Raw genomic sequence first — 17,539 nt, forward strand, 5'->3', positions numbered from 1 at the left:
TTCCTTCCCAGGTATACATTATCTGTTCAGGTAGCTGATACTCCCCAAGATAATGTAAACCACGTGCACATGCTTAACAGTCCATGCTAAAGGTATCAGAATCAATGGACCAGGCAGACCTGAATTTAAAATATACATAATAAACACATTTAACAAACTAAGGGAAAGTATTGGGAATATGAAGCAGGAAAAAGCAATTACAAAAAAAAAAAAAAACCATACTGTATGAACAATATAACAGTTGAAATTAGGAACTCAACACATGAATTGATTTGCAGAATGGGGATAGCTGAAAAACCAATGAATGAGATGAAAGATCACATCAGGAAACTTATTCCAGAAGAGTTAAGAATAGACAAGGAAATGAAAAAAAAAAAAAGTTACCAGACATGAAAATTTCAAATGGAAGTGTAATAGAAATCATAGAAGAGAGAAAAACAAAGTAGTAGGAGGAAATATTTAAAGAAATAATGACTGAAGTTTTCCAGAACTAGAAAAATATGCAAGACCACTGGTTTAGGCAACTCACAGAGCATTAACAGGAGACATTAAAGATCAAAACTTCCCATATCCATTACAGTGAAATTTAAGATGATCAAAGCCACAGAAAATTCTACAGGTTTCTAGAGGGGAAAATTATGTCACCTACAAAGCAACAAGGATCTGCTCCATGACACATTTCTTAGTAGCCATGCTTAGAGCTGGGAGGCACTAGTGTAGTAACTGAAGTGCTGAAGGGAGGACAAGTTTGAACCTAGAATTTTGTATCAAAACTATTATGTTTAATCTATTTTACTTTGACTTACTTTCAATTTTGCTTTCATTTCTGAGATGGTGTAATGTGTCCTTCCATCTTTTCCCTAAGTTCTGTCAACTCCTGCTTCATCTTCTCCTGTTATCAGATCATCTTGGCCCTAGACTCTGGTTTCTCTGCTCAGTACTCTTGGTTTCAATAAATACCTGTTTCATTCGATTATAAACATTCATGACCAAATACTTAGTCACAAGTTTTGTCTACTTGATGGCAATGTTTTCCTGATAAGTGGTTTTAGTTTACAGTCATATTTTCCTATTTATTTCCCCTATTTCCTAAAAATACTTTACTACAGATCCTCTGCTGGTCTTTCTTGAGGACTTTTTTTGAAGCAGTTAAGGAAAGTTTTCTTAGATCAGCTATTTGTAGGAAGCTTGTAAGGAGGACTGGAATTTTCCTTAATATTTAGAGTTTTATGCATTAATTTGTTTGGTGTTTATTCTTCTACTTGGGAATAGCACCTATGCTCCCCATCTCCAAACACACAATCTGTGTAAAGCCCGTGGATCCTCTCCCCACTGTTACAAACCAAGGATTTAAAACTTCTCCTGGCTGGGCATGGTAGCTCATACCTGAGATCCCAGCACATTGGGAGGCCAAAGAATGAGGATGACTTGAGCCCAGGAGTTCAAAACCAGCCTGGGCAAGATGGTGAAACCCTGTCTCCACACACACACACACACACACACACACACACACACACACACAAAGAAAAATCAAAAAAATTAGGTGGGCTTGGTTGCACACTCTTGTAATCTCAGCTATTCAGAAGGATGCCTTGAGCCTAGGAGTTTGAGGTTACGGTGAGATTTGATCATGTCACTGTACTCCAGCCTGGGCGACAGAGCAAGACCTCATCAATAAAAAAAAATTTTTTTAAAAAAACCCTTTCACCTCTGGGTAAACTGTTCGTCTTTGAGAAATGTAGTCTGCTAGCCTTTTCTGCTATCTGGAGCCATGGCATCCACTCTTCTCCTATGCACTCCTGCTTGGTAACTCCTGCTTTTCCAGTCCCTCTAGCTATTTTGTGGTTTGGTTTTAGAGCTCTCTCCTTGTTTCCCTGCAAATAGAGTTGTACTCTTCTTGGTTTCTGCAAAAGGGGAAAAGGGGCAACTTTACATTACCATCTTCCCACTAAGAACCAGTGTAAATTATTTAATTTAAATGTGAGGGTAAAAGAAAAATGTTCAAGTCCTCAGAGTTACCACACAAAGATACTCTTTGAAATTAAAATAAGAAGAAAAATAAATATGGAGAGCACCCATGGTATTAGTATGAAAGAAAGAAGGAAAGAAAGTAAAAAACAAAGAGCAACCCAAAGCTAAAATTCTGTAAGATACCAACGTGGTAGGAAGACATACCAGAGCCACGTGGCTAGTTACTTTGGTGTTGCGATCTTTCTTCTTGGAAAATTTAGCATTTTGAGCTGGAGTGAGTCTTTGAGATCGTAGTGCCTCATTTGGGAGGCACTGGGGCTCTGGGCCCTTCAAAGGCACACTGTCTTACTTGTCTTTAGATGCTCAGTATGTAGCACACAGCAGACAGCTAATAAATTGTAAATGAATGAAGGTCACATAACACATAAAGACGGAATCACTAGGTCACCTGACTCGATCCACTGCTCTTGCTCTTCTAATGCACCATGTTATTCAAGTGAACTTTCCCACCAACTTAAAATATCATTGCCTATTTCAGTGTTTTATAGCAATCAATAATATGCCATAGCATTTTCTCAAATTTTGGCCAAAGATATAATACAAAACTATAATTTAAATTCTCATACCCTTTCTGGGTATGTTAGGAGTTGACAGAAGTTGCTTTAAGTGTTTTGTCATCATCATTTTAAAAATCTGACCAGACAGATTTGTAGACTGGTTAGGATATGGGGAGGGAAGAGGTGGTGATGGTGGACTGAGTCTCTAGTGAAACGATGATTACAAGCTTTGCGTTGGGGAAAGGTGATGTTAGAATATAGCTCACTGATCTAAATAGTGAAGACCTATTTTTTTCAAATGTGATTTACTGATTTGCTCTAGTTTTTGTTTCATCTTCAATTGCTCCATCTCCCTATCCTAAGATGGCAAGTCTAATCATATTGATTGACCTAAAAAAAAGAGAAAAGATTAATTTTATCTTAATCCATTGAGACTCTGGGTTTGAAAATTATTTTTCCTTTACTACTTTCTTCTTGCCAAACCTCAAACAAACTACTACCCTCCAAGACGGTCTGTTCTGCTTGTTTTGGAGCTCCTTACTTTTAAAATATTTGAATCTGGTCTCTTACCCCACTCTGGGCCTGGAGTTCACAGCCAAGTGCAAAATAATCTGGAAAGGATGGTGGGATGAAAATATGTACCTTGGCTGTGTGCTCCCTACTGAGTGGCTGACAACATTTCTTGTTATAGATTTTAACAAACGTAAGTCTCTTGCTCCAAAAGGGACTGAGTTTTCCTCTTGGATGGTTTGTGTTCTTCTCCATGTCTTCTTGAGATTTCTGTGGAGAAATGAGCCCTCTTACCCTTGGGCTGAGCAGAAGATAATGCTGGGGTCCTGGAAATGTCAGAGCTCACTTTGAATGCCAGTGTTGATGGGAGAAAAACCCATCTACTTTAAAACAAGTTTTATTTTATTTATTTTTTATTTTTTTATTTTTTTTTTTAAGACGGAGTCTTGCTCTGTCACCCAGGCTAGAGTGCTGTGGCCGGATCTCAGCTCACTGCAAGCTCCGCCTCCCGGGTTCACGCCATTCTCCTGCCTCAGCCTCCCAGGTAGCTGGGACTACAGGCGCCGCCACCTCGCCCGGCTAGTTTTTTGTAGTTTTTAGTAGAGACGGGGTTTCACCGTGTTAGCCAGGATGGTCTCGATCTCCTGACCTCGTGATCCGCCCGTCTCGGCCTCCCAAAGTGCTGGGATTACAGGCTTGAGCCACCGCGCCCGGGCAAAACAAGTTTTAGTAATGACTTTGATGGAATTGGCCAAGTGACAGGTGGGGAAATTGTTTTACTAGCATTATGCCTCATGCTAAACAGATTTTAAGAACACTGTGTACCTTTAATAAAGCAAAAGTAAACCTTAAGTGTCTATTATAGTACACACACATACATACACATAGACCAACTACATGTAATTAGTAATAATTATCATCCACTTAATGTTTGTAGTTTGCAAAACATTTTCACATGTAATTTTATTTAATCCTTACAATAAATCCCAGAGGGAATTCCTTATTATTAGACCATGCTAGTAGAAACAGAATGGCACAGAGCTAGGTTCTGGTGACAGATTTGGAGCCCCAAAGGTTCAAGTGGTCATGAGACTCAGCTGTCATCAGGGAGACAACATAATGAAGAAAGGCAACTGAGAATCACATCTGGTTAAGGTGTTACGTGTGCAGCCTTGAGCAAGTTTCTTTAAATATGTCTGGTTTCAGTTTCCACATGCTAGTTTTCATATTTCATTATTCATGGTCTCTAAAAGCAGATCTGACTTCAAGGAGAGCAAGCACTGAGTTTGTGGTAAACTTGAGCTCTTCCTTTAGAAGCAGCTGAGACCACTTAACTAGTTAGTCTTAGTCTTCGAGGAAATGCTCATGTCTAGCTAGATGGAAACAGCCTCCCATGACTTCCTGCCCCAGCTGCCCTAACATGGTACCACTCAACACCAAGAATGACAGTGTGAATATTATCGGGAAACTAACTACAGCCCTAATATGACCTGCAGCATGATGGCTAAGATAGCTAAGATAGCCAACTCAAGCTTTGTCCACTTTAAAACTACTATAAGATTATAGGAAAATGACAATCTAACTGTCGTCCACCTGGATCAGATCACATCTGAAGTTAATTGCTGGATTTACATTTTAAGGGACTCACTGACAAACTGGCGGACATCAGAAGAGGGTAAGCAGGATGGTGAAGACTCTTTAAATATTGTCATAAGTCACAGACTGTACAGTGTCTTGCAGTTTTCCAGTGCTCTGCTGAGATTCATCCCTCCCAAAAACTGGTGAGGCAGGCTGGTGGGATAGATTACTCTGCACCAGTGTCATGGTTAAAAAAAAAGTTTCTATCCTAAATATTTAAGAATCTATGGCTTCTCTACAGCACAAGCAGCAGTGTGCAAATGTTTACCAGTAAGTGAATTTGGTTTCAGAACTTAGTAACTGAATAAAGAATAAAAGGCACAGGAAGGCTAATGCTAGGAACTTAGATGTGTATAATAAAGCTATTAGCAAGCTGTTTCATGAACTTAACACCAACAGAAAATCAAGTTATGCCTAGGTGATCATCTGCAGAGATTTAGTTAGGTCCAACAACAGTTATTAAGTACAAACTATATGATAGTCACCAAGGGTCATGAGAGCAGTTGAAAATGAATCAATCCTGGTCCCTGTCCTCAAGAAGAGTAGAGGGTAGGAAAGGCTGATATGTAAACTGATAAAGGCATCACTAGAAGTATATACAAGGTACAGAAGTAGTACTGTGGATTTCAAGAATAAATAAAAATTTGTCAGGAGGAGCTTGGGCAAAAGGCAGTCCAGGCAAAAGGAATAGCCCTGGTGTGCTTGGAATCTTCCAGTAGTAGGTATCTAGTAGTATCCCCGTAGAACAGTTCTTTTCTTTGGGTGTAACAGTAAGATTATTTCTATAGTCCTTTCAAAAAGTTAACTTTTAAACCCTTCAGAAGTCTAAGATCTTATCATCTCTGATAATTCTATGGGAGGGTGAGCTCAAGACAAAAGCTTTAAATAGTGACCAGTTCTCTACAAGTGCTAATATTAATATATCCAGAAAAGTTAAGGGGCTCTGTAGTGTGTGTGTTAAGGCATGCTATAGTCTTAGAATCCGCATGTTTAAGCAGTTCTGAGCAGAAGGAAGTCTAGAACTAACATTTGAAAAATGATTAAGGGACTGTTAACTTACAAATCAAACCCAACTTTCCCTAGTGGTTGCTTAAATTCTGGACCCTTAAACATTATTTTTGAGAAGGGGCCTGTTACTCTAGTACTTAAAACTTAAGCCAGTGTTATCACTCTTTGTTCCCTTACCTTGCTTGATTTTCTTCACAGAACTTACTATATGACTGAAGTCCAGTGGGATTTGGCTTGTGTCCCACTGTATCACAAGCTCTTTAAAGACAGAATGTCTGTCTTGTTTGTTGCTGTCTTCTCAGAGCCTATAATATGTAACTGGCACACATTAGAGCTTTCATTTCATTCATTGAGTGAATGAGTCTTTAGCTGAGGGAATGTGAGCACTAGATACCTACTGGTCAGCTGTGATGAAGCTGCACGCCCTTTTTACCTAAGCAGGTTTTACAATGCTGCCCTACTTTCCATGTAGTTGGAGCAGGCCTTTAGCACTTTTAAGGCACTTGACAAGTAAAATGCCACCATTAGTGAAAAGCAAAGGTTTCTGATTTACTAAACTCCAGGGGTGGTGGGAATAAGGGAAGAACATGTGCTAAGTACTTCTTTGGTTCTTTAGCCCTGTCTCTAGGATCTCTACAGTTGGTCCAATAGCATCAGATTCTACCTTTTATCTTCAATGGTGTTCACAAATACTAAATTCATTGTAAAAGGTTGTACATTACCTCCACAGATCAAAGACAGTAAAATAGTGACAAAATGCCACAGGATGGTTCTCATTCCATGCTCAATACCTATCAGGAGACACGAATTTCAGTGTGTCAGAGGTTAGGAGATACTCTGGAGATCTACTAATACGCTTTTTGCACTCTAGGACATCTGAAAAGGCTGAGAGGGCTGGGATCTGGGACCAGCCTGACCTTTCAGAGACTATGATGGGGCAGTAATGCTGACTCCTGCTGAGATGATCTAAAGACGCCTGAGAATGGACACTCTCCTTCTCCCCTTTTTATTCTAATGAAGACAACTTAGAACTTAACTAAGAACTTGACTTTCCATTTTAGACATTGCTTAGTGTGTCTCAAACTGATTAAACTGAAAACCTTGGAGTCATCTTTGATTTTTCTATCCTCTTTAGTTCCTATTAAGTCACCCAGCTGATTGAAAAATTTTCAATTTGCCTCTCCTTTTTCACTTCTATTGCCACAGGATTATGTCTGAACTACTGCAACAGTTTTTTAAATGGTCTCCAGTCTCTCCCTCCTCTAATCCTTCCTATTTACTATCACTCTATGACATTTTAAGAATACCCAACTTCACCTGGTAATCCTCAATTGAAAACAAACAACAAAAACCACCACCACCAGATACCCAAATACTCCAGTGACTTAATGTTTAATGGATACTCCTCAGCCTGGAGCTGAAGACATTCCACAACTGACCCAAATCTTCTAACTGTGTGTTTTTCATTTATTACCACCCCTCCCCACCTCTATTTCAGTCAGGTTGGTCTACCACCATCCTAATATACTAAATTCAATCAATCCCCACATTTTGATGATACTGACTTTCTAAAGGGGAAACATTTAAGGCTGTTCACAGGATTACCCAAATCCTATGTATTCATCCAAATGAAGTTGTCTCTTTTAGGTCCTCTTCTACTCTTGGCTTCCTTCTGCTCTAAAGTTCTATAAAACTCACTATCTATTCCATCCATTGTACTAGGTTCATATTCCACCTTGAAATTTAACCAAATTCTTTCATGTTTCTATTTCATGTGCATGTCTTACATCAAATACTAAGCGTCTGCTGAAGGTCCCTGAAGCAATTTCTAGTTTCATTTGTTTTTTAAACTATTAGTTTGATTATAACAATCACTAATTAATTGAACCCACAAGAGTTTATAAATTTCCTTTGCATATAAGGATGCCTGTTCCATTTTAAGGGCCAAATAGGACTATCTTCTTGTATTACCATGTAATCTTAAGATTCTACTTTTGCATATGAATAAGTTAAATATTTGGGAGTAGACAGATGACATAATTTTCTTGTTTTATTATTTTTTATTTCTGAACTTATTCGTTAAACAGTTGTGGCCTATTACCTCAAAATAAGATGCCAATAAATTAATTCATGAATACTAAAGAAAATTAAAGATGCTAATGGACTCTTGTGTGAAATAGTTTAGAATTCCCTTAATAAATTTTTAGACTTAAATCTCTATCTGGAAAATCTGAACATATCAAAGAGACTACAGCTGGGTCCTTCAAATGCTGTAGCACTAACACCTAAAAAAAAAAAAACCCAAAACAAACAAACAAAAAAACCTAGGAGAACACTCTTTAATGATAAAGCCTGTCCAAGTACTAAAGACAATTAGAGTAGGCAGGTGACCTGTACAAAGTATTAGTGATAACACAACATTCAGCTTCCTAAGAGTTAAAATGTGCTGCTTACATGAAGGGAGATGATACTGAGCTAAGAAATCGTGGTATAGAGAAGCAGAGAGACCAATCTACTTCATATTATTTATAGAATAGAGAATATTCTCAGCTAACATGCTGGAAAAAAAATTGTTCCAAAAAGGTAGAATTACAATCAATGCCAAGATTTACAAATTCCATCATGTTTAAATATAAGGACAAAAATAAACATTTCTTATTTTTAAAAAAACCATAAATTTCCCAAACTACAGCTTATCTGTTAGCACTTATCAGTCTGACTATTCTTTAAAGGCCTTAAAACATGAATTTGGGATAAAAACAAATAAAAGTGCCCAAGTTTTAAGAAGCCATATGTTACCTTAGGATGTTATCTATATATTTTTTAGACCAATCAATGTTTTTTAAGAGGTGTAGATACTGGTAACTTTTCTCTTTAAATAAATGTTTATATATCTCACCAACAACACTAGCCTGTGGCGCATAGCATGTTTAATAAAAACACATTGCTATTAAAAAAAAAAAGTATACTGAAACAGAAAAAAACAAACAAAAAAACCCTCCAGTTTCAACAGAAAAACTTACATCCAGAGATTCTTTTCCCATTATCTTTTAGGACAACCACAGAACTATTTCAACCTGTACCCTTAATCCAGCAGATACATCTTAATAAAAGAACTCTAATTGCTAAGTACTGAAATAAAACCTTACTTACAATAATTTCCTAGTTATCTACAACTTTCTTCTTCTAGCAATTGTCAGCTTCTTAAGATGACTTGTTTTTATAAGCTCCTCAGTGTCATTATATCCCAACAATACAATTGTTACTTGTACAATGTATTACTTCACACATAATTAATAATATAAAACATCATTTCATTAAAGAAAAATACACATTCAATATAGTCAAGTTCTAGTTTTAAAAAGAAGCACTCGACGACTTTTCTTCTGAATTCATTTCTCCAGAATACCAGTCCTTAAAGACTTCTGGAGTCTAGCTATGTTGGCATCTAATGCTGCAAGGCCATTTCTGAAGTCTTGTTCATCACGAGAAGTGAACGTTGAAAATGAAGAGATGCTCCAGTCAGATATCAAGTCAGAAGTGAAAACACTACTGTCACAGACAGTATTGCCTTTCACTTGAAGGCTGTTGCTAAGACAACATGATGGGCCATGACATGCAGTTTGTTCCTCTGGCTCCTTGGTGGCAGCAGGGATCTTACCAATTGCTTCCTTTATTTTATTGAGGAGCTGTGTGTCCTTCATATCAGATGCTCTGGAAAGTTTTTCAGGTGCATCTTCTGTTTCCTTAGTTGAAGAGGAACAGACTACAGGTGTACACAGTTTATTTTCTTTTCCAGAGACAGCAAGTCCACTGTTGCTAACTAGCTGTGTTGTAGCTGCTCTTATCTGTGGCTGAGGGGACAGTCTCTTAGAAAGTGATGATTTCTTTTCAGAAGTGCTTCTAGCAAAAGGAATGTAAATTGTATTATCCAAATTATGCTCATCTTCTATTAAAGCCATAGTTTCGCTCCCTTCATCAGAATCTTGTTTTGAAAGGGCAGAAATAACTCCAGGTGCGGATACTTCCTCCATACCCCTAGTGTTACTATTTTGAGGGCTTCTGGAGGACAGAACATTTTCATAGGGTTTGTCTGGCTCTATGGTTTCCTCATTTTTAATTGTAGACAGTGGCTCTGAATGTGTAAAACTGTAATTTGTTTCTAACTTATTTAGATAACTCATTATGGAAGTGTGAGCAGGAGCTGGGTCATGTTGAAGCTGTTTATCATGAATGTTCAAGAGTGATTTGGTAAGATTATTCCCAGGCTTGCAGCGAGCACTGTCCACACTAAGATCGGAGAGAAGCTTTGCCATGCTAGTCTGTAAAGTTCTGTTAAGAAGAATTTAGAACACTAATTATTATTATTTTTACCTGTTTCTTTAATTCACTTATCTATATACCTCCATCTTTAAAAAAGGGATTTGACAGAAGTGTCTGGTTCTCAATATGAAAACAAGCGACTAGAAGCACAAAAATCACAGAATGTGCTTTGGCAAGAGCATACAATTAAAATAACAATGATAAAATATGTTGGTCTGTATCAAATCTATCACTATGTGTAAAAATAGAGGCTCAGAATTTTTTTTTAAGGTATGGATATATTTTATTCTTTTCTTTTGTTTTATTGAGATGGAGTCTCATTCTGTCACCCAGGCTGGAGTGCAGTGACATGATCTCAGCTCATTGTAACTTCTATCTCCTAGGTTCAAGTGATCCTCTTACCTCAGCCTTCCGAGTAGCTGGGATTACATGTGCGCATCACCATACCTGGCTAATTTTTGTATTTTTAGCAGAGACAGGGTTTCACGATGTTGGCCAGGTTGGTCTTGAACTCCTGGCCTCAAGTAATCTGCCCCCCTGAGCCTCCCAAAGTGCTGGGCTTACAGGCATGAGCCACCACGCCCAGCCGAGATGGTTTATTCCTGAGCAGCACTACAAATTGAGCCCTAGAGTAAAAAACTGGCCTAACAAAGGTAGGCTAAGATACAAAGGGAAACACACTATTCATTTGTTATGAATTCTGTTAGAAATTATTTCCCTCCATTATATATGTTTGTGTGTGGGGGGGGCACAATACTAGAAAAAAATGATAGTTAGAGATAATTATCTGGCATAATAGGTATAAGCAACAGCTAGGTACTGGAAAGGTGTATAAGGAAAACCACACAAGGGTTGAAGTTAGAAATGGAATGAAATCCCAGTGCCATCATTAGCTGTGATCTTGGGCAAGTCTTTAACCTTTCTGAATCTCAAGTCCCTCACCTGTAAAATGAAGATATTTCTGAACTACAATGAAGATTAAATAAGATAAAATAATAAGGTATAAAGGTAAAGTACTTAGCGTGGTTTCAGTCTAAGTGGGTGTTTGTTTGATGGCAACCTTTATTAGTAGTCCTATTAAAGCCTTTTTTTTTTTTTTTTTTTTTTTTGAGATGGAGTCTTGCTCTGTCGCCCAGGCTGGAGTGCAATGGCCGGATCTCAGCTCACTGCAAGCTCCGCCTCCCAGGTTCACTTCATTCTCCTGCCTCAGCCTCCCGAGCAGCTGGGACTACAGGCGCCCGCCACCATGCCCGGCTAATTTTTTTGCATTTTTTAGTAGAGACGGGGTTTCACCGTGTTAGCTAGGATGGTCTCGATCTGCTGACCTCGTGATCCGCCCGTCTCGGCCTCCCAAAGTGCTGGGATTACAGGCTTGAGCCACCGCGCCCAGCCTTTTTTTTTTTTTTTTTTGGAGACAGAGTCTTGCTCTGTCACCCAGGCTGGAGTGCAGTGGCGCGATCTCGGCTCACTGCAAGCTCCACCTCCTGGGTTCATGCCTTTCTCCTGCCTCAGCCTCCCAAGTAGCTGGGACTACAGGCACCCGCCACAACTCCCGGCTAATTTTTTTGCATTTTTTAGTAGAGACGGGGTTTCACCGTGTTAGCCAGGATGGTCTGGATCTCCTGCCCTCGTGATCCGCCCGTCTCGGCCTCCCAAAGTGCTGGGATTACAGGCATGAGCCACCACGCCCAGCCTAAAGCTATTTTATACTAAGAGTTTAGTCTATTTAAATTGAATCATATATGGTCTCAAAAATCAGTGAAGGCTGGGCACAGTTAAAAGGAACAGTTTCACCTCTTTCCAAGCCAGTTAAGTATCACACAGGAGGAGTCCCCTGGGCCTACAGTTTCTACCGCAGAAAAAGAAAGCTGGAGGTGAACACTCAACTGACCTGGCACTCCGGGATGCTTCTCAGGAAGCCCACTTCTGCATTATCCCACGTGTTCCTACAGGGCTAGACCATCTGGGGTTAGCAAAAAACAAAGAAGGGGGATGGGGCTCATAGCGGCTATAGCACAGATCTTGGCAATGACTCTGCATTCCTGCCAATGGAAGCATCAGACCAGAGAGACCAGTCAAGAGCACTGCTTTGCAGAAAGCACAGTTGACAGGTTTGGCAGGGCCAAGTCCCTACCACTATCACACCCAAGCCTTCCCCAACCCTTAAGCAGAGTCTCAATTCTCTGCTTAAAGTTTTCCTAGGCCAGGAGGCAAGTATGCGGTGGCACCTAAGTGTAGAAGAGAGCATCTGGTCCCGTAAGAACTGAGAGGGCGAATGGTAACCCCACCCAGCCTCAGTACTCTGCGTATGGCTTCCCCAGACCCAGAGGCAAGTGCACATTAGCATAAATCTGTGGAGGTCCGCATCTGGCCCTGCCAGACTCTAGTGACCCTACCTAACTTCACAGCTGTACATATAGTTTCCTGAGGCCAGGAGGCAAACCTGCATCCCTGCATATCTGCAGAACACAGTAACTGGCCCTGCTCAATCTTAGCAGTTAAGCAGTGACTCCACTCTGCTTTGGAGTCCAGCCTGAGGTTCTGCCCAGGCCCAGGCAGGGAGGCAAACCTATGACTGCATACCGTGGAGTAATCTCTGGCCCTGCCTGTCACGAGCAAACCCAGCACCATTGAAGCCCAGCCTGCAACCCTACCCAATTAGATTCTAAACAGCAGTAACACTCAGCCAGGGAATATAGCCTGTAACCCTGCCCAAGCAAAGGTGATTGCAGAGCCCAGCCGGCAGCTCCACCTGACCTTGGAACCCAGTCAGTGGCCTCACTGGTTGATGGAGCACAGCCATTGGTTTCACAAGGCCATGGAGCACAGCCAATAGCTCCACTGGCCTCAAAGCACAGGTAGCAGCCCAGCTAGAGCACCCAACAGCAAGGTCTGCCTGCCTATGGTCACTACCAGATGGCCAATCCAGAATCGCAGCCTAGACTAAATAGTGAAGGTCTATCCCCTTCACCTCAGGTGAGAGGGGGTTAGGGCAGAACACTTGCAAAAGCTGGAAGAGGTGGCCACTTCTTCAAGTGCACAGACACCAATGCAAGGATATAAGGATTATGAAGAATTAGAAAAATGGCACCACTAAAAGAAAGTAATAAAGCACCAATAATGGACTCTAAAGAAATGAGACCTATGAAATCAGAGACAAAGAACTGAGAATAATCCTCTCTTTAAAATGTTCAGGGAACTACAAGACAATACAGATAAAAAATTAAATGAAATTTGGAAAACAATTAGCAAACAGAACAGTAAGTTTGACAAAGAAATAGAAACAAATTTTTTAAATCAAATAGAAATCTTAGAGATAAAAAAAACAGTATTTAAACCGAAAAATTCAATAAAATATTTCAATAGTATACTTGATTAAGCAGAGAAATTAGTGAGCCTGAAAAGAGGACATTTAAAATTATCCAGTCAGAAGAGGAAATAAAGAATGAAAAAGAATGAACAACGCCTACAGGTATTATGAGACACCACCTGAGAAACAGGAGTGCCTGAAGGAGAAGAGAGAGAAAAATGGCCAGAAAACATATTTAGGAAAATAATGGCTGAAAATTCTCCAAATCTAGGGAAAGACACCAACATTCAGGTACAGGAAGCTCAGAGGTCTCCAATCCAATTTAACCTAAAGAGAAGTTCACCAAGACACGCCATAACCGAACCGTTAAAAATTCAAAGATAACTGTTAAAATTCAAAGCAGCAAGAGATAATAAACATCACACAATAGGGAGCCCCAATATGGCTAACAGTGGACTTCTCAACAAAAATAACCTGTCAGCCAAGAATACTTTATCCAGCAAAACTGCCCTTCAGAAATGAGGGAGAAATAAAAACTTTCCCAGACAAATGCTAAGGGAGTTCATCATCAGTAGGCCTATCTTACAAGAATTGCTAAAACACGTTCTTTAAGCTGAAGTAAAAGGTCACTAATTAATACCATAAAACACATGCAATTATAAAACTCAATGGTATAAGTAATACATAATCATATTGGGAATACCTTAATGGTGGTATGTAAAGCAATTTTATCTCTAATATGAGGGTTAAAAGATAAAACTATTAAAAACAACTATAGTTACAGGATATAAATTAGAAAAAGACATAAATTTTGAAATCAAAATCATAAAATGTGGAAGAGGGGAGTAAAAGTGTAGTTTCTGTATGTGATTAAAGTTATTATCAGTTTAAAATAGCCTAAGTATAAGATGTTTTATGTAAACCTCAGGGTAACCACAAAGCAAAAACCTACAGAATTTGCACAAAACATGAAAAGGATTCAAAGCATACCATCACAGAAAACCATCAAACCACAAAGGAAGGCAACAGAGGGAGAAAGAAAGGATCTACAAAACAATTACAAAACAAATTACAAAATAGCAGTAGCAAGTCTTTGCCTATCAGCAATTACCTTGAATGTAAATAGAGTAAATTCTCTAATCAAAAGACAGAGTGGGTGAATGAATCAAAAACTGTATGCTGCTTACACAAGGCTCACTCTAACGTAAAGCACACAAATAGACTGAAAGTAAACAGATGGAAAAATATATTCCACAGGAAAGGAAACTAAGAAAGCAGGAGTAGCTATACTCATATCAGACAACAGACTTTAAGTCAAAAACTGTAAAAAGAAGCAAAGAAGACCACTATATAATGATAAAGGGGTCAATCTGCAATTGTAAGAATATATGCACCCAACATTGGAGCAACTAAATAATAAAGCGACTATTAAATGATCTGAAGGGACAGACAGACTGAGTGAGGGATTTCATTACCCGGCTCTCAACATTGTACAGATCATTTAGATATAAAATCAATAAGGAAAACATTTAGATACAATTCTAACATTTAGATATAAAATCAATAAGGAAAATCAATGAGGAAACATCTCGAATTATACTTTAGACCAGGGGTGTCCAAACTTTTGCCTTCCCTGGGCCACACTGGAAGAAGAATTGTCTTGGGCCACACATAAAATACATTAACACTAACGACAGCTGATGAGCTTAAAATTTTGTCAACAAAAAAATCTCATAATGTTTTAAGAAAGTTTATGAATTTGTGTTGAGCCACATTCAAACCCATCCTGGGCTGCATGCAGCTCAGGGGCCATGAGTTGGACAAGCTTGGTTTAGACCAAATAGATCTCATAGACATAACAGAACATTCTATCCTACAGCAACAGAGTACACATTCTTCTCTCGCACACACAGAACATTCTTCAGGATAGATTATGTTAGACCACAAAATAAGTCTTAACAAATTTAAGGAGACTGGAATCATATCAAGTATCTTCTGATTCCAATGGCATGAAACTAGGTATCAATAAATAAGAGAAATTTTGGAAAATTCACAAACGTGGAAATTAAGAAACATGCTGCTGAACAACCAATGAGACAAAGAAGAAATTAAAAGGATAATTAAATAATACCTTGAGACAAACAAAAATGAAAACAAAATATGACAACATTTATGGGATGCGGCAAAAGCAATTCTAAGAGGGAAATTTATAGCAATAAACATATCAAAAAAGAAAGCTCTCAAATAATCTAATATTACACCTTAAGGAACTAGAAAAAGAAGAACAAATTAAGCCCAAAATTAGCAGAAGGAAGAAATCAACAAAGATCAGAGCAAGAAATAAATGAAATAGAGACTAGAAAAACAATAGGAAAAAATCAGCAAAACTGAGTTTGTTTTTTTGGGGAAATAAAATTGACAAACCGTTAGACTAAGAAAAGGAGAGAGAAGACTCAAATGAATCAGAAATAAAAGGAGATATTACAACTGATAACAGCAATGCAAAGAGATAACACAGCAATGCAAAGAATCATAAGTTACTATGAGCAATTATACACCAACGAATTAGATAACCCAGAAGAAATGGATAAATTTCTATACAGACACAAGTTACCAAACTTGAATCATGAAGAAATAGAAAGTCTGAGCATATCAATAAAGAGTAAGGATATTAAATGTTCTTAATAAAGTCTCCCACCAAAGAAAAGCCCAGGACAAGACGGCTTCATAGCTTAATTCTAACCAACATTTAAAGAACATTTAAAGAAGGATTGAGAATTCCAATCCTTCTCAAACTCTTCCAAACATTCAAAGTGGAGGGAATTTTTCCAAACTTGTTTTACATAGAAAACACTGAACAAGGCCAAGAACAAGGCCATTACGACTCTGATAACAAAGCCAGAAAAGAACACTACAAGAAAAGAAAACTACAGGATGAACACAGATAAAAAAAAAACCCTCAACAAAATACTAGCAAACCAAATTCAACAACACATTAAAAGAATTATTCACCATGATTAAAGGGGATTCATAAATGAGATGTAAGGATGGTTCAACATATAAAACCAATGAATATGGTATACCACATTAACAGAATGAAGAATATAAAACTATATGATCATCGCAAAAGATGTAGAAAATGCACTTGATAAATGTCAACACTCTTTCATGAAAAAACTCTCAACAGATTTTGTATAGAAGGAATGTACCTTAACACAACAAAGGTCATATATATGACAAATCCATAGTTAACATCATACTCAATGTTGAAAAGTTGAAAGTTTTTCCTTTAAGATCTAAGAATAAGGTAAGAAGGCCCACTCTCACCACTTATTTTCAACATAGTACTGGAAATCTTACCCAGAGTAATTAGGCAAGAGAAAAAAAATAGAAGACAATAAGAAAGGAAGAAATGAAATTGTCTCTGTTTGCTGACACGATTTTATACACAGAAAATACTAAACACCAAAAAACTGGTTTGCTGATAAACTCAGTAAAGTTGTAGGATACAAAATCAATATAAAAAATCAGTAACATTTCTATACACTCACAACAAACTACCCAAAAGAAATTAAGAAAAACAAGCAACAAAAAACAAAGCAAAATACTTCAGTGAAAATTTAACCAAGGAGGTAAACTATACATATATATATATAATTAGTATTTACTAAATATTATTAGTATATACTAAAAACTATGAAACACTGATAAAAGAAATTCAAGAAAACACAAATAACTGGAAAGATATCCTGTGCTCATGATTGGAAGAAATAATATTGTTGGAATATTCATGCTACCCAAAATGACCTACAAATTCAACATAATTCCTATCAAAATTCCAGTGTCACTTTTCATAGAAATAGAATAAACCATCCTAAAATTCATATAGAATCATTTAAAAACAACCCGAAAAGCCAAATAAATCTTAAGTAAAAAGAACAAAGCTGGGGGCACCATATTCCCTGATTTCAAAATATATTAAAGGAATTGAAATCAAAACGGCATGAACTGGCATAAAAACAGACACGCTGATCAATGGAACAGGACAGAAATAAAGCCATGTATTTATGGCCAATTGATTTTTGACAAAGGTGACAAGAAAACAAAATGGGGAAAAGTCTCTTCAACAAATAGTGATGGGAAAACTGGAGATCCACATACAGAAGAATGGAATTGGATTGTTATTTCACAATGCATACAAAAATATACTCAAAATGGATTA

General features: G+C 38.0%; 1 protein-coding gene across 7 annotated transcripts in view; it reads right to left on the minus strand.

Annotated features, from left to right (window-relative positions):
- Window positions 1–7,732: 7,732 nt before the first annotated feature.
- Window positions 7,733–17,539, minus strand: part of CCDC14 (coiled-coil domain containing 14) — a 49,940-nt gene continuing 40,133 nt past the window's right edge. For 5 of the 7 annotated variants that reach the window (XM_010354828.2, XM_030942269.1, XM_030942260.1 and 2 more), the window contains one exon: window positions 7,733–10,016. In XM_010354828.2, coding sequence (XP_010353130.1) covers window positions 9,077–10,016 — 940 coding nt within the window. In that variant the 3' untranslated portion in view covers window positions 7,733–9,076. The remainder of the gene's footprint in view (window positions 10,017–17,539) is intronic. The other 2 variants (XM_030942262.1, XM_030942272.1) reach the window with 2 other exon arrangements.

This window comes from Rhinopithecus roxellana, chromosome 1, assembly GCF_007565055.1.
Source record: "Rhinopithecus roxellana isolate Shanxi Qingling chromosome 1, ASM756505v1, whole genome shotgun sequence".
Lineage (NCBI taxonomy): Eukaryota > Metazoa > Chordata > Mammalia > Primates > Cercopithecidae > Rhinopithecus > Rhinopithecus roxellana.